This window comes from Amaranthus tricolor, chromosome 4 (assembly GCF_026212465.1).
Source record: "Amaranthus tricolor cultivar Red isolate AtriRed21 chromosome 4, ASM2621246v1, whole genome shotgun sequence".
NCBI classification, from domain to species: domain Eukaryota; kingdom Viridiplantae; phylum Streptophyta; class Magnoliopsida; order Caryophyllales; family Amaranthaceae; genus Amaranthus; species Amaranthus tricolor.
In genome coordinates this window covers 2433910-2458012 of record NC_080050.1, presented here as the reverse complement: position 1 = coordinate 2458012, position 24103 = coordinate 2433910, and the positions used below count along the sequence as shown (strand labels likewise).

Below are 24103 nucleotides of genomic sequence, written 5' to 3'. Positions count from 1 at the left end.
ATATTTTTAAAAATAATGACAATAATAATAACTAAATGGATATTTTTGGAGTTGTTTAAGTAGCTATTAGTGGTTAAATTAATAATGTAAAAACACTACTTTATAAAAAAATAAATATCACCATTCGGTAAGATAGTTATTTTCAACATTTCGTGTAATGTTTTAAAATCAAAAGTAGGATTTTCTTTTATAAGTATAAGTTGTCGTCTTTATTCCCACCCCATACCTTGATTATAGTTCTTATGCACGGGATATATTAGATACGATGATGATGGTGTTTTATAATAAAAAATAGCAGACTAATATACAATCGCTACTTTTATCAAATAACCACAATTATACGACTATACTTAAACGACTATAAGCTAACTGCACAATTACGTTGTGCCCAACATGATACATCCATAGCTCTTTTGGGTTACTATTTACTTATCACTTTTAGGGTTTCTATTTACTTGTCACTTTTAATTTACTTTAACCACAATTATACGACTATACTTAAACGACTATAAGCTAACTGCACAATTACGTTGTGCCCAACATGATACATCCATAGCTCTTTTGGGTTACTATTTACTTATCACTTTTAGGGTTTCTATTTACTTGTCACTTTTAATTTACTTTTGGGTAATTTGATAGGTTATTTGATAAAATACAACATGATATTTGTAACCTAAATGTAAATGAGGCTACTTTTATCACTCTTAATATTAGGTTAGTAATCCCATATACTTTTGACTTACAAACGCTTATAAATTTTAATTTTGGATTATTATTTACTAATGACTTTTTATGGATTATTATTCACTAATGACTTTTTATTTACTATTTAATTATTACAGTGATAAGTGAATAATAACTCAGAAGTAAAGGGAGCTGCTTTCATCACTTTTAATTTTAAATTATTATTTATTTTATTATTATTATCATCATCATACCCAATGTCTCGCTCAGAAGTAGGATTTGGGTGAGAGAAGATGACGGACATTCCATACCCGCACTCTATTGGGATAAGTGGATAAAATACAATTACTTTGTGCCCAACATGATATATTCATAGCTCTAAACATTCAATGAATTTCAAAAAATATAATATTAAATATGGATTCATAATAAAATCACGTATGGTTAATGTAATCAATTTACAATACTTGTTTAATGCAGAATATTTGTACTTTTGATTTTTTTTTTTTGTATTAAGTAATAATAATAATATTAACTTACCATGTAACTTTTTGAAATAATATCTTGATGAAGAGAAAGAACTTGGCCGCAATGGAAACAATTGTATGATATTGGGAAAGATGAGTTAAATTCTTCCATCATATCCATATTCATATTTTTAGAGGAAATGATGAGGGTTTGGGAATTTGGAGTTATGGTGTGATTAATAAATAAATAAATAATTTATTATAGGAATTATAATGCTAAATTTAAGGATCAAACTTGACCAGAATAAAACCCTAAATCGGTCTTAGGTGAGACGATTTCAAAATTAAAAGTTAATAAGTTAAAAGTTTCTATTTTTGGGCAATTTAATTTAAATATAAGGCATGTTTTACGATGAGACCGTCTCAAACCAGAATTCGTGATTATTGAAAACACAAATTCTTGTGAGAGACGGTTTCTTTGAGAGACCCTCTCTAAATGGAGCGGCCTATATATATTTTAAAATATTATAAGTAGGCATTAAGAATATTGTAACTTGTAAGTAGACTTTTAAGCTATTGAAAGTAGACATTAAGTATACGACAAGTAAGCATTAAAAATAATGTAAATAGACATTAAGAAACATGGTAAATAAATTATTAATAATTGAACTTAAAATACATCTCTCAAGAGACTAGCAGTGAAATAATAAGAATATAATTAATATTTAAAACAAAGTTTTCATTAAATTGCTTCTAATTAAAAAATATCTTTCAAAGTTAAACCAAATTTCATATTCATCCTAATTCCTACCCTACTAGAGTCAGAGTAATTTCCCAAATAAAAAATGTCTTCCATAGTCGGTGGAGGAAATAACAACACACAGATCCAATACTCTTGCTCCATATATCAGCAGAATTCCATTTTCTCCCTCAAGAGGGACCAAAATCACCAAACATGGCGGACATTAAACATGGAGGACAGAGAAAATGGCGATACAAAACCAACGATCACAAGCAATCAAAAGCAGACATAGCAGAAACCTTGAGAAAATCATGGTACAAATTGCGTTTATCAGTTCGACATTCTGCTAGGGTTCCAACTTGGGACGCCATTGTTTTAACTGCTGCAAGTCCTGAGCAAGCTAAGCTTTACGAATGGCAACTTAATCGCGCTAAACGTCTTGGTCGAATTGCTGATTCTACTGTCACTCTTGCTGTGCCTGATCCTCTAGGTAACCGCATCGGATCTGGTGCCGCTACTCTTAATGCTATTTATCAACTTGCTGAGCATTACCGGAAGATAAATGTGAGTGGTTATTGTGTTTTGGTTGATTTTTTGATTGAATTTTGTATGTTGTGATACTGAAATTGGTGGAAGTATTGGTACATTAGGTGTATGATTGCTATTATTTATGATGGATTCGGAATTTAATTGTTATATGGCCACTTTTTATCTTACGTCCTCAGACTAATTATTTATTTATTTATTGTGAAAAATAATCTAACATTTTACTCCTTCACTATGAATAATCTTAAAAAAAAGCAACATGTTTTGTGAGGTCATACTGGACGAGATTCTTTTAAATTCTGTTGGCTTCCTTGTTGTCGATGTATAGTTTACAAGTCTGCTTCTGTGGAAACCACGTTCTTCCATTGACTTACGAAGCCAAAGGACTTCTGTTAACCCTTAAGTGATTCCCTTAACTCTGTTTTTGTGCTTGACAAGACCATTACTTTTTGCTTCTTTTCCAAGTTATAAGATTTCTGCCCACTTATATAGTCTGGAATATCTAATCGATCCTTTTTCTTAAAAAGAATACCCTCATTGGTTCCCTTAAGGTTCCTTCGGATTCTCATTAGAGCCTCCATGTGTATTGCACTTGTGGATAATGTATAAATATGCTAATCATTAGTACAACATATGCTGTGTCTGGTCTAGTGTGAGAGTATATAAGTTCCCTTACCATTTTTTTGATGTTTTCCTTTATCAGTTATGCCCCTTCAGTGATCTGGATCCTATGGTTGATCATGATCGGAGTCTCTACATCTATTATTCCTGTGTCAACAAGTAGATCAATAATGTACTTTCGTTGCGACATAAAGATCCCTTGGTACTTAGAACTTCAATCCCAAAAATGTACTTAAGTCTTCCGATAACAATTTCTTTTTGGATTCACTGGTCTCTTCTTTACCGTCTTCGGTGAGCAAGTTTCTTCTCTATTTCTGAAACAAACATGATCTGAATTACTCTGAGTGATATCCAAACTTCTTCATCGCCATTGTGAAAATTTTTGAACCAAGTTCTAGTTATTGTTTTAGGCTGTATAGTGTCTTGTTGAGTATGCATCCTTTAGCTTTTGCAAAATCTTGAGAGAAACCTGAAAGAGCCTCCATGTACACTTATTCCTCAATATCCCCATGTAGGAATTTATTTTTAACATCTAATTGGTGCAATGGCCTACCGAGGAAAGTACTCAAATAGTATTAATCTTTGCTTTCTGAGTAATATATCTCATATTTTTGAGTATGTCCATTTGCGACTAATCGAGCTTTGTACCTTTCAACCGTTCCACAATTTTCTTTCCTTATAGATATAGAAGAAACATACTTCTCTAATGTTTCATTATTCCGGAGTGCTGAAAATTCCTCCTCTATGACTTTCTTCCATTTTTTGTCTTTAAGAGCTTTCTCAACACTTCTAGGGATTTTAGTTGAGAAAAGAGAAGTGTTGAATGTCAAAGCACATAGTATCCTTGTTTAGTTGTTCACCGGATATCTAAATCATTATGCCTCAAAGTCGAGGTGTTATTGCTTCAGTGGAACCCATCTTATACTTCTTGAGGTAATTGATATCTCATACTCATTTTCAATTAAGAGATTTATCTTCAGGAACAACTTTTGGAGAGAAATTAAAAGTATCAAAAGTTGTTTTCCCACATTTGGGTCCTCAAGACAAAGAAATTCAGGATAATGGTTGATTGTGGTTAACATTGTGGTCAACAGTGTTGGTGCATTGCCTATTTGCTCTATTCAATCGTTAGAATTGGATAGATTTGATAACATAGTTCGCCTTTGGTACTCGCCCCATGATATCTAAGTAGGTAGAAGTAATTTTCTTGTCTGATCAATAAAATGATACCTCTCTTGATTTACCCTATATCCCATGAACTCATACTTAACAGCCTGTGGTTTCATATCATTTCTACTACTCCTTGGAAGATGGACATGCACAGTACTCCCAAATAGAGGTAATGGCTTCGGGCAAATCGAGCTTCTAACATAATTGTCTCGGCAATTTGAAGAAGAGTTCAACTTTTTTGTTCAACAACATTTTGTTGAGAGGTATCAGGATTCAGGAGAAGTGGTTTGATGGACAAGACCATGATAAGAAAAATATTGTTTCATGTCCAAGGTTATATAATCTCCCCCATTGTCTAATCTCCGAACTTGAGTTCGAAATTGACTTCAGATCATTATATAGAAGGAAACAAAGACATCAAAGACTTTAGATTTGTGTGTTAAAACTTGAAAGTAAATCCATCCCATTCTAGTGCAATAATCTATAAAAGATACATAATATGAAAAGTCATGGGAATTGAATTTGAGTGTTGGTCGCATGGTCCCTACACACTATAACGAATCAACATTGATGGTTTATCTACGTTATTCAAGCTAGATGGGTGGGGGTGTTTATGAATTTGAAATACATGCCTCACATTTAAAAACTAATTTTGAGCCGACTAAAGAAGGACAAAGACGTTCTAAATACCCTAAAAAGTATATCCTAATCGACGATGCTACATCCAAAGCCTACTTTCAACCGATCAATGAGCAAGCAATGCGCAGCCTTGTTCTGATCCACATCGTACAAGCTATCTTTCTTGGTACCACATCCAATGATCCTTCATGTCCGAGTATCTAAGTCCATGAGTACAAAACAATATAATTCTTTATTCAATTGATTAATAGACAAAAGTTATGATATAAGGCATGAGTCAAAAGACAATTTAATTAAAACAAATTTGACAAGTGTCCAAGTTTTATTCACATTGATACATTCATTGTTTTGTGGTTTAAATATGGCTTCTGTTTGTGATTGTACGAGTTTTAAGATCAATAGGATCAAAAGTCATAGTCTTTGTCTCCCCACAATGAAAATCCACTGGTTATGCTATTACAAATAAGTCTCATACTAATTTTGTGATTATGTGTTTGGACTAGTAGGGAAATAGGAAGTGTATTTTTGTGTAATTTGGCCGAATGTTGTGAGAGAAAAGAGTATTAATGTCTTTGGGTTGGGCCGAAAAAATAGTTTGGGTTTTTACGCTCATTTGGGACACTTTGTTGCTCTTTTGGGAATCAGGACTCTTTATAAGGGACCAAGTGATGCAAGTTTTTTAGTGTTGCCTCATTTGTGAGATCACTCTTATCAATTTTTCTCTCTCTCCTCTACTGTGGTTCTCTTTTCTTCTTCCACCAATTCCTTCCATGTGCTTTTTAGAGAACTTTTCATTTCCTTTCTTTCTCCGCTATGTTGGGTCATAATTATCTTTTCCAAAGTGTTCACTAGCAATTTTTGTGCCTATTCTCTTCGAATGTCAATGATTTCACGTGATTGGGATTTAACTCTTGAAAGAGTTGCAATAATTGGTCCACACATGGCATAAATTTGTTTGGTTTAAAGATTTTTAATTGTCACTAAATTAGCTTGTTATTGGTTTTGTTGTTCGATCTATCGTGGATAGTTTTTGATCATCTCCATTACTAGTGAGTTGCTTGATAGATGATGATTGTTGGGGGCAGTATTGCTTTTCCGGTCACCCGTATACCATGGAAACAAATCAAAACAAATCGAGATGTGGCGAGATGGCGTAACGGTGGTCCTGGTCGGACAATTGAGAGAGATGGAGGTCCTGGACGTGAAAACTTTACTAGTGACGTTACTGTTGGCGAAGAAAGTAGAGCAGGCGCTGAAAATGTCATGGTTTTTGGGAATGGAAAACTGCGAACATAAGGTGTTTGTTTATCTATAACTTAGGATAGTGGATAATATTTTGGCCCAGAAAATTCCAGGAGATTGCATGAGAAAGGAAATGTGGGTAAAAGAGAAGGGTTAAAACGGTTGTAATTGGACACACCCTTACATAGAGTAATTCTTAGAAGAATAGGTGGGGGTATGGAGGTGATTGTATGAGTAAAGACCTCATTGATGATGTATCAGCTTGTGGAGATTTCATTTTCTTGCCTTGTCCTAGTAAAACAACTTAGCCCTTTTCTTTAGAAAAAAAAAAAAAATCATTTTATTGGCGCTTTCTGAATTCCAAGCATAATGGACCTTAAATTTTTCCTAATAACCCATTTTTATGCTTTAGGCTTAAATCGTTTCACGCAGTTCTGGTATCATGAATATTCTCCTTATTCACCCACTTTTTTTGAGTCTGGTTCTTTGGATTCAAAACTTTCCAATCTATCCTACTTGCTCACAATTTGTACCCAAGCCTTTTTCTATCCACCTTGAGGACAAGATGGAACTTCAGGTGGTCGGTAGTATCATGTATTGGATATGGAGGCACAATGGGTATTTTAATGTTAGTTATGAAGCATATTCTACAGAGGGGGAAAACTAGTATAAATAAGAAAAAGGGAAAATACTAAAGTAGGAAAAATTTTGGTGTATACTTTGTGTTAGTCTTTTACACTTTTTGGAGAGTTTCAAGCCTCTTGAATGCTAGTATCTATTTTTTTTTATTATAGCTCTTGAATTTCAGGAATACAATCTTTCTTTACATTTCATACAATTTCTCTATAATTACTTAATGTTCTTTTTATGCTCTAATTTTATGCTCTTTTTAAATTGCTCAATTTGTCCCATATAGGCGATCTTTTTGGATCCCTAGGTCCCATTGAATTTGCTCTATTTATATCAAAAGCTTACACTTTGATTTATGTAATTGGAAAACACAAAGGCTTGGAGGGATTATACAATACACTGATATTGAGTACCCTGATAGTTGTAAAGAGAACTGTGTAGGGCACATAGTTTTCTGGAATTTCAGCTGTGTCTATGTTTAGTCTTTTATGTGGAATGGAAATGGCTGAATGTAAGAACACTAGACAAACTTATGAAGGTTATGCTTGTACAATTTATGCATCTTTTTGATAAAAAAGTATGCTATGCAAGTTTTTCTATCTATAAATAAGTAATGAAGCAGAAACCAAAAAATTGCATCTATAACATATGTCAATCTATCATTAAAAAGTAACAAGGCAACATAATATTCAATGCTATTCAGATGTGTGTTTGCTAATTCATATAATTGGCCGGGTTCTCGTATGCTATTCAGGTTGTTCTTTTAAGCTTTTCTTGCTTTAGGTATTTAAATGATCATATTTACCAAACAAAGCAAATTACATCATTCCTATTTATCTTTTACTCTTTTCTTTTTTGGGCATGCTTTTACATACTTCGCAAGTGCACAGTATTGCTATGTTTAATTAGTGTTTTTTTTTTTTTGTTTCTTTAGTAGCTTTGTGTCCAGTATGTCTCTGGCTTTCTTTAGTTTTGTTATGATGACATGGTAAATCATCTTAGAGGCTTGAACTGCTCCAATTACCTGTGCTTTCCGTTGATTATATCTCTGGCTTCATTCTGAAACTCAACTGCTTTTTTGTATGACGTACAGGCGGTGATACGAGCCGACGAAAATATAGATTCTCGTTCTGATGAGAAGTTTGACGATAGAGTTTCTGACCTACAATACACTGATTTTTTGGCAAGAAAGCATATACTGTTGCTGCATGCCGGAGGTGACTCTAAAAGAGTTCCATGGGCCAATCCTATGGGAAAGGTTTTCCTGCCGCTTCCATATTTGGCAGCAGATGACCCTGATGGGCCTGTTCCTTTACTTTTTGACCATATACTTGCAATATCATCCTGTGCCAGGCAAGCTTTCAAAAGCAAAGGTCATTAGTAGGTTTTAGCATTGAATCCTGAAATGCATTCAGTTTCCTAACTAGCCAATAATCTTATATTTGCATCATATTCTATCTAAGTTAGAAATCTAATGGAAGTATCAACACTTTACTAATTGCTCAATCAAAAGCATGCGTATTCTTAGGTTAAGGGCATCTGCTTGTCTAATACACAAGGGACTCGCTACAGTACCTGTCAGTTCCATTTAAATTCTTTTAGTTTTTTTCTATTGAAGAAAAACACTTCTGATTTTATCTTCAGTGGAGTCTTATCTTGGTGGTGATACTGATTTCTAAAGGCTTTCGTGTAGCTAAGCTAGTTGGTTGAGGTTTGATAGGTTTTGTTTGGTTTCGTTTGTTATTTCTTGATGTGTTTGTCAGTCACACTGGTGTTGCTTTTGAACATTTTTGGCGTAGATAACCCCCTCTTCTTTATGTGGTTCTGTAGACTTGAGGAACCTATTTTGAGTTTCTATTTGTACACATGCATTCCAAATTTGTTTAGGGGACTATCTTGTTCTGTATTTCTTACAATTCTGCTGATTATGTTTTAGTTTCACTAGCTTTTGTTTCCATTATGCTTGAATGACTAGCATATAAACTAGAACAAATTTATGTTACCTCTTTTGTCAATGCTACTTGATAACTTTATTATTCATCTATCTAGTGTTATGCCTGAATGACTAGCATATAAAATTCTTGGTGTATTTCTCAGTTTGGCGTGGTAACTCATTCTTTGATTTGAATCTCAAAGCCTCTGCTACATTATTATAACTTGTAACTTTATTATTCATCTATTTAGTGTTATTAATGCATGTAATCCTAGCACTAAGCTGTCTTGTCTATGTAGGTGGTTTATTCATTATGACGGGGGACGTCCTTCCTTGCTTTGATGCTTCCAATCTGATTCTTCCCGAGGATGCATCATGCATCATCACAGTTCCCATAACTCTTGACATTGCCGCTAACCATGGGGTTGTTGTAGCTTCTAAAACTGCGTTTCCGGAGTCGTCTTCTTCTGTCAGTGTTGTTGAGAATCTTCTGCAAAAACCCAGCAAGGATGATCTTGTCGATAGTCAAGCTCTCCTGGAGGATGGAAGAACATTGCTCGACACTGGAATCATAGCAGTTAGAGGTAAAGCATGGTTTGCTCTTGTTGAGCTTGCTTGCTCTTGCCAATCTATGATTCTGCAGCTTCTGGATAGTAAAAAAGAGGCAAGCTTTCATTTTAAATCAATTTTCTTTTCCTTTAAAAGCTTCTTATGCTGACTGCATACAGTGTGATTGCTGTGACAAGCATTGTGATGCAAAAAAAGTTGGAGATTTTTAAGAGTAGTACTGTAAAAGAAATTCATTGAAGAAGGCAAAATAAGTGAGGAATCAATAAATGCCATGTACAAGTGCACCCACTGGTCACTGAATATTCTTTGCTACCAACACTAAACCAACTTTGATAGCTTAAAGTATTTGTTAGCAATAATTATTATGTTTTATGGCCATTTGGGAGGCTTCTGCCTGCTTCCCCCATCAGCGGTTTATGGTCTTCTCTTAGTGGTCATTCATGCATCATTTGCAAGGTTTGTTGAGGTCTTGGAGTCCCTGTGAAGAGAATCTACACTAGGTCCATCTTAACGCCTCACTTACCTACATCCCTTATAATTACCTTTATTCGTTTTTGCATTCTACCTTCTGAACTTCTTTTTTAACAATTTCTGAAGATATCTCATATGCTCATATCAGAATGCCATTGCGTTTTGCATATTGGATTAACACAATGCTCTGATTTTTCTTTGTATTGTTTGCAGATGAGCTTGTATGAAGATCTAGTTGCGGCTTGGGTTCCCACCAAACATGATTGGTTAAAGAAGCGGCCATTAGGGGAGGAACTTGTCAATAAATTGGGAAAACAACAAATGTTTAGCTATTGTGATCGTATGTCATAATTATCTGAATCATGAAGACTATTGGTCACATTATTCATATTTACCAGTTATGTGTTTGCTTGTGCTGCACTGAGCCACTGACTCATACTCCTTTTTTATCTCAACTTTCTAGTGTCTTTTCTAGTCCTGAAGTTGGCAAGATTGTGCTAGTAGGGTTGATACAAGATTGTTCTAGTGTTTGCTTGTGCTGCACTGAGCCACTGAATCATGATTGGTTAACCAAAGTTTACAAGGGGATGATACAGTTATAACAATGCATTGTTAGTGTTGCTTCTTTGTGAGCATAGATGGAATATGATTTCTTGAGTTGCAATCATCTTCCCTTTATCTTTGTTCCACACTCTCTTACCCAGCACTTCCTCCTGGGCTCCCATGTCACATGCATGTCCATCCTCAGCATATCATGATTTATGAAATTGTTTTATGGAGTTTGATGTTTGGTTATATTTCTTGTGCAGACGAGTTGCTCTTTTTGCATTTCGGAACATCAAGTGAAGTATTGGATCATCTTACTGGTGCTGACTCCGGACTTGTGGGGCGAAGGCATTTATGCTCTATTCCAGCAACCACTGCGTCTGACATTGCAGCATCTGCAATCGTACTATCCAGTAAAATTGCACCAGGAGTTTCAGTTGGAGAAGATTCTCTGATATATGATTCTTCCATTTCAAGTGGAATACAAATTGGTTCTTTGTCTATTGTTGTTAGTGTCAATGTTCCTGGGACTATTGATGGGATAGTTAAAGATCCAATAAGATTTATGCTTCCAGACCGACACTGTATCTGGGAGGTACCGTTATCTGATCGCAGTGATCGGGTTATTGTGTACTGTGGCCTTCATGATAATCCGAAGACATCAATATATAAGGATGGGACATTTTGTGGAAGACCATGGCAGAAGGTATTGCATGATTTATGCATTCAAGAAATTGATCTCTGGAGTTCAGAAGTTGGTGAAAAATGCTTATGGAATGCAAGAATATTCCCAATCCTCCCATACTTTGAAATGCTTCAGTTAGCATCATGGTTAATGGGTTTGAGCGGCCAGAAAAACCAATCCATGCTTTTCTTATGGAAAAGGTCTCCTCGTGTTAGTTTGGAAGTGCTGCATAGATCCATTGACTTTCAGAAAATGTGTTCGGGTTCCAGTAGTCATCAAGCTGATCTAGCTGCGGGTATTGCAAGAGCATGTATCGGCTTTGGATTGCTTGGACGTAATTTGTCTCAGTTGTCTGAAGAGATACTGCAAATGGAATTATCAGGAGCTGAAATCTGCAAAGATCTAATGGCAATGTGTCCCAGTTTGCAGGTGCATAACACAACATTAGTTCCTAAAAGTCGTGCATATCAGGTGAAAGTAGATCTTCTCCGTGCTTGTAAAAATGAAGCACTAGCAAATGAGCTGGAAAATAAAGTTTGGGCTGCAGTTGCTGATGAAACTGCTTCAGCTGTAAGATATGGTTTTAAAGGTATTTAATCTTCAATTGAGGATTGGTTGATAAACATGGATTCTAATGTGCTTATGTCTTTGTATATTCTTTTTGTCCATAGAGGATCTTTTGGATGCATCCCTTGGGATGTCATCTTCACACCAGGGCAGCATACATGACAATGTTGCAGAGCAGCAAAACGTGTTTAGAAGTGTGAAGGTTGAATTACCAGTTCGTGTTGATTTTGTTGGGGGTTGGAGTGATACTCCACCATGGAGCTTAGAGCGTGCTGGTTGTGTTCTTAACATGGCTATCTGTCTGGAAGGTCATCTCCCAGTTGGCACAATCATAAAAATGACAAGAATGACTAGTGTGCTAATTACCGATGATGCTTTGAATGAGCTAATTGTTCAGGATCCTGCCTCCATAATCCCTCCATTTGATGTTAATGATCCATTTAGGCTTGTCAAGTGCGCATTGCTTGTTACTGGTGTCCTTCATGACAAGAAGCTTCAAGGTAAGGGCTTGGAGGTTAGAACTTGGGCCAATGTTCCACGTGGAAGTGGCCTAGGGACGTCAAGCATACTTGCTGCTGCTGTGGTAAAGGGACTTCTACAAATAATTGACGGTGATGATGGGGAAGAAAATGTTGCCAGACTTGTTTTGGTGCTGGAGCAACTTATGGGCACAGGGGGAGGGTGGCAGGACCAGATTGGAGGATTGTATCCTGGTATTAAATTTACAACTAGCTTCCCTGGAATCCCGTTGCGGCTTCAGGTCAATCCTCTCTCCGCATCTCCAGAGTTGATGCTGGAGTTACATCAGAGACTGCTCGTGGTTTTCACTGGTCAAGTAAGTGCTCACGGTCTCATGGATATTCATTTCTGGTTCTAATTTTTCTTTTTCTATAAAATGAGGTCCTCCATACTAGTTACAAACACTTGAGTCTCGACAACCCCCTTCCCAGGCACACAAATAGGAAAAGATATCCTGCAACTAAATTTTAATTTTTGTTGATTGAAACATTTTCCATTTTCTTGGTGCAAACTGGGCTTTACCCGATTATAAACTGACATTATGAACCTGACCCAACTTAGACTCGACTTCAAATTTGAATGGAACTGATTCAGCAACCTTTGTGAACACAAGACACCAGTTTGACGTGACCAAACATTTTCCAACCCAAACTCGAGATAGACCCCCCAATGCCACCCCTCTCTTTGGGTGGATGTCTTCATTGTAATTTCTTCCCCCTTCTGAATGTGGAAGGTCAAGTCTTGTAGGCATTTTGGACAAGGTTGCTAATATTGAAGAGACCAAGACATCCTCTCGATCAAACTTCTTCCATTTTGTCACTCGGAAGTAGTTTTGTGTCGCTCCACATATTGTATCATTGTGGTGTTTCTAATGGTTGTAATTTGTTGGGGTAGGCATTTGAAACTATAGATTGAACCTGCTGTCACTGAATATCATCTTTTCTATTTTGTTGTTTTCTTTAAAACATTATGTTGATTTTTAAACAAAGTACTTTAACCAACTGCAGGTTCGACTTGCTCGCAGAGTTTTACAGAATGTGGTGACACGCTACTTGAGACGGGATAACCTGCTTATATCTAGTATCAAGCGTCTTGCTGAACTTGCAAAATTAGGGAGGGAAGCTCTCATGAACGGGGACATAGATGAGTTGGGTAACATCATGATGGAAGCTTGGAGGTTGCACCAAGAACTGGACCCATTTTGCAGTAATCAATCTGTTGACCGACTTTTCGAATTTTCCGAACCTTATTGTTGTGGTTACAAGCTCGTGGGTGCTGGTGGCGGTGGCTTTGCATTGTTGCTTGCCAAGGATGCTGTTAGTGCTAACGAATTGCGACATCTGCTATCTAAGGGCTCGGAGTTTGATGTAAAAGTCTATGATTGGAGTATCTTCGCCTAGTCCAAATATAGTACCACAAGTTTCATTTGGTCAGAGCCATACGTTTGTCTATTCAGCTAGTGTTATTATTCTTTCTTTCTTCCAGAAGCGTGCATTAATTAGTTCATTTGTAATACGGAGCCATACGTTTGATCAATTTTATGTACACAAAAGGGAATGTGCATGTACTAATGAGTGTTTGAGAGAACTATGTATACAAAGCAAAAAGGGAAAGTATGGAATAATAAAACAAAGTTTGATACATGATTCGTCATAATTTCCAAAACTTATGTACCATTTTACAAAACATATTTACTGTTTATATGTAGCATATAAAGTTATTTGATTAACATGGTCAAGAGCCGGCCTGCTCTTTCACATTTTTCTTGTTATTATAAGCTTGCTTACATTTTTCATTTGGGTACATTCGCTAGAGCATCTAGCCGTAGCTTTTGTTAGACTCTTCCAGTGACTATTCTATGGTTAGAATTTATAAGTTGTAAAATGTCATGATGGTACCATGCTTTTTTTTTCTTACGGTGTTTAGCTTCACAGCGTGAGGTGTTCAAAACAGATTCGACAATTTGATATTTTACTGACTTTGTAATGTATTCAACTTTGACACGAATTTGAAATTTATTTATATTAAAACTATGTAAAAATCAATTGGAGACCGAGAATTAATCCCTTCTCAGGTGGGTGATGATAGAAGTTACCACTGCTGCATAGTGAAAGGGAATCTAATTGCTTTAGTTACACTTCAAGAATCACTGTACTCCAAGCTGTATAATCAACATACATCAACAAAGCAACATCTACTGGTTACATCAAACGGTTTCAAAGCAACCCACTTTCTACGGGTCATAATCTCACGCACCAAACCAAAAGTAAAATTTTTCATTAATAATTACACCCTTTTGAAAAACAATTTTTTTATTATAGAATACACTGAGAGGAGAAAAAAAATTAACTTTCAATAGTATTCATAATCTTTCTTGAAAATAAAATTTACTCTCCAACTAAAAGTCATCAATATCATCGGTTACATGTGGAGTTCGGTCATTGTTTAAGTTAAGTTTCGATCGATTACAGATCACTGCATTCCAAGTCAATCAATATAGGTCAATCAATGATTGAATATAAGTTGATTTCGAACATAATTACAGTTCGGTTCTATTTTTTACAGCCCTAGAGGACACTCAAGTCTTAAAAAGTCCGTAGGAGTTCTAATTGAATAAACCAAACTAAAGCCATCATTATCACCCACCATTTCATTTCCCTTTCTTTTTCCCAAATGGGTTTTCCATTAAAGACATTCTTTACCAATTGTCAATTCCAATCTTAAAAAATTCCTTTTAATACGTCATTACCCATCATTAATGACTGTTTGCTTAACTAATTCCATATTGGTTGGAGAGTGTAGATGAAATCAAGCAATTTTCTTATTTTTTGTGTTTCAAAGAATCAGCATTGACGTGGGTTACATAAATAAATCACTTAGCAGAAGAAAAAAAAGAGTAAAACTTGAGAAGAAAAAGATGGGTTTACTGAGTCACAAGGTAGAAAGAGATGAGATCAAACCAGGAAATCACATATACACTTGGAGGGCTGTCTTTACTTATTCCCATCATGGTGCCTTTTCTAACCTTTAATTTTTAGTTTTAAAATTTCTTGCTTAATTAAAATTTTAATCTTTGTTAAATTTCTAAATATTGGAATTATGGGTTATTAATACTGTTTTCTTCTTCAATTGTTTGATTTGTTAGTTTGAATGATGATCTTTTCTAGTCTAATGGTGGGCAATGCAGGATCAATTCTATTTTGATTTGAGTTGGTTATTGTCTTATTGGTTGCTATGACTTGATTCAAATACTGTTAATTTCTTGCAAAGTTAAGGTTATAATCTTCATTCATTTTGTTAGTGTTGGAATTTTGGTTTGAATTAATGGTGAGCAATTCTAATGAACGGGATGTACCGGATACGATGACGATGAAATAATGGTGAGCAATGCACAATTTGAGTTGGGTATTGACTGCTACGATTTGGTTGTGGCAATTTTGCTTTCTTTTAAAGAAAGTTAGGTTCTTTCATGGTGTTATGTGATTTCTTTGCAATGAGTTAAAATCTGTCAAAATTTTGTTTGAAGGAAAAGAATCAAGCAAGTGTTTGTTGCATAACTTGTGATCATTTTTGTTCACATGTGAGTTTTCTGTGATTCATAATTTTAATCAAAAACTTTACAAAAATGTAATATAATTGAATAATTCAACAAAATTACATTTAGTTTTAAGGAATGACTTTAGTATTGTCTCCAAGTCGATTTCTGTCAAATGATATCGTGTTCGTGTTGTTTCAATCGTGATAGAGACTACCAACTCTATCAAAACTAGTGGGTTAAGTTATTCATTTTTGGTTGTGAAATTGGAGAAGAGGATGAATTTCATATGGAGTAGGAATGTTTGTTGTATTGGCAAATTAGGAAGCACATTTTGCATGATCAAGCAAAGAAATTGTGGGTGGATAATATTCCTTGTTGGTTAGAGGTTACTCCTTCTCCCCTCTCATTTTGCAATTAGTGTGAAACGGGTGAAAATTTAGTGTAATGGAAAATTTGGTTGGCGAATATGACAAAAAACGAGTAGATATATAAATGACAAGTTAAGATGGAGACATAGTATAAGTCTGTGGATGAAATTAAATAAATAAGATTGAGACCATTGCCAAAAAAGGAAAATGTGCAAACCAGTAGACAAATTAAAATGGAAAGTGGAGCAAAATGAAAGGGACAGAGGGAGTATATATTCCGAGGTTTAGTATTTTGAAACTTTAAGCTAGTTGGGAAGCTAATTGCGCTAGGAGATAAATTAATTGTGGTAATGTGTAATTTGGTGTAGGAATGCTTATTTTTGGGGCTTAGCTTTGTAGCCTTGTAGGATACTATGTGGCAATCTTGTTTGGTGATAGTTATCGGCACTTTTAAGGGACTTTCAAAAGATATCATTCTTGTCATGCTTGTTGACCCTCGACAGTTTTACATGATTTTGAGATGATGCGGAAGCTGAATCAGAATTGAGTCACTCTAAAGTGAATGTCCCAACATGTTCTTTGAATGAAATGCTGAAAATCTGTAATGCATTACTAAAAGATTGTTGCAATCACATCATTTTTGTCATCACTTGATCAACTTTAAATAGTTGGTTTATGCTTTTGGCGTTTATTATGTTTTTAATTATAATTGAAACATTGAATATTCTCATATAAATTATAATATATACTTTTTTAGCAATTATGTAGAACGACCAGTCCTTTAAACCCTCGTAAAAGAAAAGTTATGGTGAATGCTGTAAACGACCAGTCTAGTTCAAGGACTTTGCCAATTTTGACAAGGAAGTGAGGCACCTTGCTAGGCATTCGGGCATCTTGCCTATTAGTAAAACATTTTGGTGACATTTTTTTTGGTTATGTTCTACCGCCATGTTCTCTATGCGCGCTGTAATGATAAAGCACTTGCCACTGATTTTCGGGTCTTTAGTTTATAATGGAAAGTCTGAATTTTAAAGCCTCTTGTAGGGAGAAAGCTCATCAGCTGTGGCCCTTCATTCTCGAAAGGAATAATTAAAAGAATTAGTTGTTGGCAAGAGTATTTTTTCTTTACCAAGAACTCAAAAATTTTCCCACTTGTGCACTTTCTTGGTACTAGAAAAATAACTCTTGGGGTTTTGAATAATTTTGTTCAATGAAGTATTATTTATCTATAAGCATATCTCCTGGATATTGTGAGACACTATATTTTGTTCAATGATGTAATGTAATTTTCTTATTAAGAATAGGGTTCCCAAAATCATAGTTTCTAGAGTTTAAAATATAGATCAATACCGAACTTCATACCTTAAGAATAATTTAACACATGTATGAAATTTTAGGATAAAGAGTTCCATATGATAAATATGAAAAAAAATTGATACTTGTGTTACTTTTGAGAGTTTTTCAAAGTATTAAATATATTATGATGTATCAAGTTGAGTTTTTCCAAATTCAATAATTCTGGTGTATGGACCGAACATGAACTCTGATTGAGGTAGATTGACCTGGTTCAAAAATCGTGTGTCCATGGATTTTGGTGACCCTGGTTGAAATATGCATATATATGTTTCCTCTTCTATCTTCTGAGGGTCTCCTTTTTATACTTGAAAGCTCCAGTTAAGGGTTATTACTCATTTAGATGACTTGGAACGTTGTCTATTTCTCCCTTCCATACGTTCTTAGTCCAAATTGACATACAATATTCTTACTACAGCGTGCGTTCTGTTTGTGAAGGTATATTCGTTGGCGGAAGCAAAGTAGTTCACTTCACTAGGATTCTGAATGCAGACGATGAGGACAATTCCGATCTTATTAAGGGTATCTCTTCTTCCTGTCTAACTTTTCCTGATTGCGGATTCAGGCAACCGAGTAGTGGGGTCGTCCTCTCTTGTCTAGATTGCTTTCTTGGCAATGGATCACTTTACTTATTCGAATATGGAGTCACCCCGTCTGCCTTTCTCGCCAAATTGAGGGGTGGAACATGCACCACAGCTGAATCTGATCCTTCCGAAACTGTCATTCACAGAGCTATGTATCTTCTTCAAAATGGGTTCGGGAACTATGATGTATTCAAGAACAACTGCGAGGACTTTGCTTTGTACTGTAAGACCGGTCTATTGATAGTTGATACACCAGGGGTCGGAAGAAGTGGTCAAGCATCTTCTGTCATTGGGGCCCCACTGGCTGCTCTTCTTTCGTCGCCTCTCAAACTGCTGATGCCAAGCCCTGTTGGTGTAGCTACCGTCACTGCTGGGATGTACTGTATGAGCCGATATGCTACTGATATTGGCGTCCGTAGTGATGTGATCAAGGTCGCGGTAGAAGACCTGGCTGTCAACCTTGGCTGGAATGGATCCGAGGAGGACGAGGTTCCGGATGATGGATCTTCAAGTGCACTGATTACTCTGTGACATACGTGACATTCGAGTTACTCATTGAGCCAAGTACATATCTTTTCATTCAAGTTCATAAATGTCATATTGAATCACTAAAATGAATAAATCAATCCTTTTTTGTTCGTATCGTTGATCGTTGTGTTTTAGTTGAACCGATGTAATTGTAAGTGAATCGTCGATCTATATATTCATGGAAATTGTCAACATTGTTGGGCTGTGTTTTTGGTATTTTCGGTTTGATCCTGACTTCTTCAGGCTCGCTTAGCCTAGTTCAGTTTTGCGCAGTTAGGCAGAAACTTTTCTGCTCGGAAATTAACTCCAAGCTAATGCACTGATCGCCTCACGAATCATAAATTGATAAAAGTGTTTTATGGTTGTCGTTGGATCATTTTTGAGTCGTTTTGAGCGAATTGCGAATCAGCTAGTGAATTATGTTATGTTGCTTATGCACCAAACGATGCAAGCTGATATATTTTTTCAGTATAGCTCAGCCCATGAACATTATTATTCCTTATTTGCCTTATCAATCAACATAATTGAGGATCTAACTGACTGAAAATTATCTAAACTGAAAAATAAAATCTTGTTCACTTGAATCAATTAAGCTGAATTGAATACTTTTTGTAACATAGCAAGAACGACATTTTGAAATTTTGTTTATAAGAGATTTTCATGACATACAGGAGGTCGAGATGGTCTCTACACGAAGCAACTAATATTCTTCGTCAATTGCTAAAGGTCAAAAGCTCAAACCTCTTCAATGGCCTTCATTGTTTCTTGACCTTCAGTTTTTGTTTGATTACACGCACCTGGTTGAATTTCTTGTAATTTGTTTTCTTTCTTTATTTTGAACTCGGCCATGTTTGATAGCTTATCAACTTCTTGCGCGATCTCTTCAATTCTCCCTACAATCTCAATCAACAAAGTGGATACCAAACCTAAAGACATTACATCTAACAAACTTGATTGATTCGAGTTCTCTATCTTCTCCCGATTTCTATCCACAGAGTTCTCATTCGTTGTCGAAACTTGAAAAAGGATTTCACATGGGACAGCTTTGATTGCATTTTGGAATTCTTCGACTTGAAAGATCATTTTGTCGACTAAGAAATCGATGTTAGATTGTCTTTCCCTTGTCTTGATTGATGTGACTAATTCTTTCAATACGTCTGAGCAACATGAACTTAATCGTGTGCATTTGTCTACGATATGATTCTTCAAGAACTCTGGAACCTGTAACTTGGAGTCGATGCAGCTGTTTAAACTATCAATGCAGTAAGCACAACTGCGTGCTGCAGCACCAATTTTTAGGTATTGTTTCCATGGATAGCCAAAGTAGAATCGTCCGTGTGCTGGCTCCCATGTCGCAAAATTCGCCTGATTCAGATATGCTTATTCAGTTTCTTTTCAAACTCTAGTATTTTGAGAGACCGTTTCTTTGAGATACGAATTTCAAGCCCAGCTCATTTAAGATTAATATATATACTTATTGTATTCTTAATGCCTATTTACTGTATTCTTAATGCCTACTTACATTGTCCTTAATGCTTACTTATCGTATCCTTAATGCCTACTTTTAAGATCTTAAATGTTTACTTACATAATTCTTAATGCTTTATTACAATATTTAAAAAAAATATTTAATGGATCAGTCCAATTAGGAAATGGTCTCTCAAAGAGACCGTCTCTTACAAGAATTTGTGTGAAAAGTTGTACTAAAGGTGATCAAATTTTATCCGACCTTCTAGCACAAACAAGCCCGAAGAGCCTAAAATTTAGGTATGTTGGCCAGCCTAGGCTAATCACATCTAGTTGTATGTGCAAATTATTATGACTTAAACAAGCTTGACATTTACTTGACCTTATAACTGAATTCGATTGGACCCAATTAAAAAATGAAATTACAATTATGTACAAACCAATATGGACACAAAACTCAATTTCAAACCGATCTAAAATACCTACGCAAAATTGACTCGATAATCCGAATGAACACCTCTTTAGGTATTATTATTTGTCTTTTCTCTTCTTTTTCTTATACGTAGAGTTTGCTAAATATAGCATGAATGTTAATCATCTCATTCTATAAATGGCATTTTTAGACTTATGTTAACTTACCATAGACTCTTCTGTGGCCTTTGAGTTCAACACACACTTATATCCTTGCAATTTTTTCTTTAACTCTTCTTCAGAGATCTTATCATTTTCCTGATTGTTGAAGTAATCAGCTACATGACCTAAATATGAAAATCCCGCCAGATATAAGACTAACGTTGATAAATTTGTCATTGGGCTTTATAATATAACAAAAATGTATAGGTTTTTTCATTTTGTAGCGTATACCTTCCAACGAATTGGCTAGTTTGTCAAGGTTGTTAATAGTTTGATTGTGTAGGTGATCTCCAGCCCAAACGGGCCAGCACAACATGCTTACGAGTATGACAAGGGAGATCCCGATTGCAACTGTGCTTGCCCGGTTTTGAGCCATCATCACTAACTCTTCTACTCGGTAGCCTGAGATCGAAACTAGGCTGAATGTGAGGATGAAAATCATGGCACCATAGTCAAATCTTGCTTTCACTGTTGGAATGAAACGACTGAAGGTGGCCGTTGATGCTGCATGCATGAAATAACTCATCATAAGTATACCCTCAGATTAGGGATGGAAAAATGGGCAGGTGGATGCTGTATGCCCTTCCTATATTCATACCCATCTAAAATTTTCATACCCATTACTTATGGTGGGTAAAATTTTTATACCCACGTCTGCCCACCTAGGTATCCATTCAAAGTCATCCGCACTCACTATGGCCAACTAGGTATACCCACCTTATACATGCCTTACATTCACTCCAAGTTCGTGTTATATAACTAATAAATCTTAACATATTAAATTGTACATCTAATTTTGTTTAAACCATACAATGTAACAAAATAAAATTAATATCCTTAATTTTTATCAATAGTTTTTAATAAAATAAGTTAATAAAAAGTAGTAAATTATAGATAAAAGACGGACGACACCCGGGTGGGTGGATATGGAGTAGGTAAGACCATATATTCACCACCTACCTACTATTCATGACGGGTATGACTTCAGGCTTCAAACTGAGAGCATTAAAAATTTGCTACATTAGAAACTCACCAAAAACGAAAACAGAAGCTCCAAGGACGAAAGGCTGGTATCTTCTATCGCAATGACTTGCCAACCAATGAACCCCAACTCCTATTGATCCTGCAATAGTTGTTGCAATTACTCGATTGACACTTTTGTATATAGTTGATCCTGCCATAGACACATGATATTCACAACATAAGGTCGATAATCTTCGTGTAAAATATCATAATATCCGTACAAAGTTCTACAAGACTCAGTTGTGCATTATGTCGAGGAATCAGCAACTCAACCAAAAACTTAAGCTAATAGTTGAGGCGTCAAAATTTATTATATATTTTAACATGTCCAATCACTCAAAAGTCTTTTAGACTAGAAGTAGAAGTGTGAATTCAATACAGACCCTTCTCATACTTAGTGCTGTCACGCTCGCTCTAATATCATGTCAATGAACCAACTCAACCAAAAGCTTAAGCTAATAGTTGAGATCCTTGAAAATATTATTTACTCTAACACACCCCCTCACATGAGAGTCTTTGGGCTAGAAGTGTGGATGAACACAGACTCTCCTCATAGTTGTCGCTGTCACGCTGGCTCTGATACCATATTAATAAATCAACTCAATTAATTACAGAGCCGTATTGAAAAATTTGGAGACCTGGTGCAAATTTTTATTTTACGCTCCAGAATATGTTATATACTCTAACACATTAATAACTTACCGACTGTATATTCAGACACAACCACGACGGTCATAATAGCCCACATTGCATTTCCTCCTACACCTTCATATAAAGGTCTCATATAGTAGAATAGAGACACTACCGATAGTGCAACTCCCACCTTCACACAATGAATAAACTTCCTTGGCTCAGCCACACCTATTTTCCAACAATTCACCAAAAACTTCCATATCTTCATAATCATCAAACTATACGCTTTGTGCCATACTCTTCCTACCAACCCTTGTTCAGGCTCTAGAACCTTCGATGCTCCATTCGACACATTGATTCTCCATTCCAATCTCCCGGACATTTCCTCTCCGGCCACCATTTTTGTCGACAAATATGTGCAAACAACGTCACACAACTACTCAGTCCGACAGAAAGCCCTGCAATTGCAATAACTTTGAGTAAATTGCAGGGAAGTTACGTTTCTCCAACCTTGTGTACGTTTCTTATCATATACTATGTCGACAAACTAGATTATCACATATATATACAAGTACATTCGATTCCAGGCCGCATATAAATATTTAACAGATGTCAGTTTTTGGGTTGGTAACAAGCTGAACTATCGTCGATTTCTGAATGATTTTGTTTGAATGTTTCTTAGATGTATGATGTATTTGAAGGTGTGGTTTGGACCCTTGTTTGAGGGTACCCTTATATTAAGAGTATACATGACCAAATTTTTGATATGTCATTCCACTATCTTATTCAATTATTATCCAAATTAACAAAAAATTTAGGTCCTTGAAATTGTCCTATATGAGAAGTGGCCATGATTATTGGAGTCTGACGGCACATAAGGTTTGCTAGGATATGCACCATCCCAAATATTGGAAATTGACACCACCTTATCAACTGATAATTTGATAGTCCCTTCAACATTGGAATTTAATAATGATGGAGATAATAAGATCTTATTTTAGTAATTAATGTTGATTAACCAATGTTTTTGCTAAAATATGGCTCAACCATTACCTGTTGACTGTTGTGTGTTTGATGTGACTTTTTGTTCTATATCAACATCATCTGAATTTTTTAAAACTCAGAGTAAAGTTACAGAATTACGTATATGTAAAGAAAAAAAGGAGAATTTAACTTTTTTAGTGATGGTGAGAATCGAGCGTTCAACTATCAGGTCATTCTCTATAATTCTCAACATTTAGCAAAATAAGACCGGTAAAAATTATTTTTTATAAGTGGTAAAAATTGAAACTTTATTAGAAAGGTGATGAGAAAAACTTTCACTATTAAGTGAGTTCTTAACATGATGTAGTTTCAATTGGGTTATTTATAAATTGATTGCTTCTATTTTTACTTTCCACTTCTTTGTCTCTAGCAATAATAAATAGTTTGGCCTATTAAGGTAAAGTCGCATGGAATGCAACATATTCCTAAAAAAATATCTGCAAGTCTTATATGCACCATTCATTACGAGGGGAATCTATATAAATACTCTATTTATATAAATGACCCTTTTTAGATTATAAGTGATATATAAGTGACTGTTATAAGACCGTAAAAAGTTATCATTTTAAAAATTATAAGTAATTATTTTAAAACAGTAAATGTAAGTCTCATTGTAAGATTATCTTATATGAGAATTTGCGAAAAAATACATGTGTGTTCATTCAAGTGTGTGGGTCGGGTTTTGTATTTTGTGTTTTGGTTAATGTCGTTTTTTTCTAAGTCAAAAATAGGATTATTATTTATTTTTATTATTTTAGTTCGAGGGGAAGCTATATGGCGACTGGAGAGGCCTTTCGTTTGTTCAAACACGCGGTCTATTTATTTTTACTTACCCCCTTTCTGTTTTATAATATATGCTCTAAGAATTGATTTAATACCTCAAATTAAATAAAGCTTAGC

General features: G+C 35.4%; 3 protein-coding genes across 4 annotated transcripts; 2 read left to right on the top strand and 1 right to left on the bottom strand.

Moving 5' to 3' along the window:
• The first annotated feature begins 1969 nt into the window (after positions 1-1969).
• Positions 1970-13842, top strand: LOC130809656 (bifunctional fucokinase/fucose pyrophosphorylase). 2 transcript variants are annotated; one of them, XM_057675402.1, is made up of 7 exons: positions 1970-2457; positions 7835-8114; positions 8974-9338; positions 9929-10055; positions 10525-11535; positions 11618-12348; positions 13040-13839. In XM_057675402.1, the coding sequence occupies exons 1-7, from the start codon at positions 2107-2109 to the stop codon at positions 13430-13432; spliced, it is 3258 nt and encodes a 1085-aa protein (XP_057531385.1). In that variant the 5' UTR covers positions 1970-2106; the 3' UTR covers positions 13433-13839. The 2 variants fall into 2 exon arrangements, with proteins under 2 accessions (XP_057531385.1, XP_057531386.1); XM_057675403.1 differs by having other exon boundaries at positions 2317-2457; positions 7835-8094; positions 13040-13842.
• An 811-nt stretch (positions 13843-14653) lies between these two features.
• On the top strand, positions 14654-18595 carry LOC130809655 (protein LEAD-SENSITIVE 1). The gene is made up of 2 exons (XM_057675401.1): positions 14654-15043; positions 17730-18595. The coding sequence occupies exons 1-2, from the start codon at positions 14950-14952 to the stop codon at positions 18404-18406; spliced, it is 771 nt and encodes a 256-aa protein (XP_057531384.1). The 5' UTR covers positions 14654-14949; the 3' UTR covers positions 18407-18595.
• Positions 18596-18960: 365 nt separating this feature from the next.
• On the bottom strand, positions 18961-22869 carry LOC130809653 (aluminum-activated malate transporter 10). The gene is made up of 5 exons (XM_057675400.1): positions 22229-22869; positions 21537-21677; positions 20735-21007; positions 20510-20628; positions 18961-19768 (listed from the first exon to the last, which is right to left on the bottom strand). Exons 1-5 carry the CDS (start codon positions 22557-22559, stop codon positions 19139-19141), a joined length of 1494 nt encoding a protein of 497 aa, XP_057531383.1. The 5' UTR covers positions 22560-22869; the 3' UTR covers positions 18961-19138.
• Positions 22870-24103: the final 1234 nt, after the last annotated feature.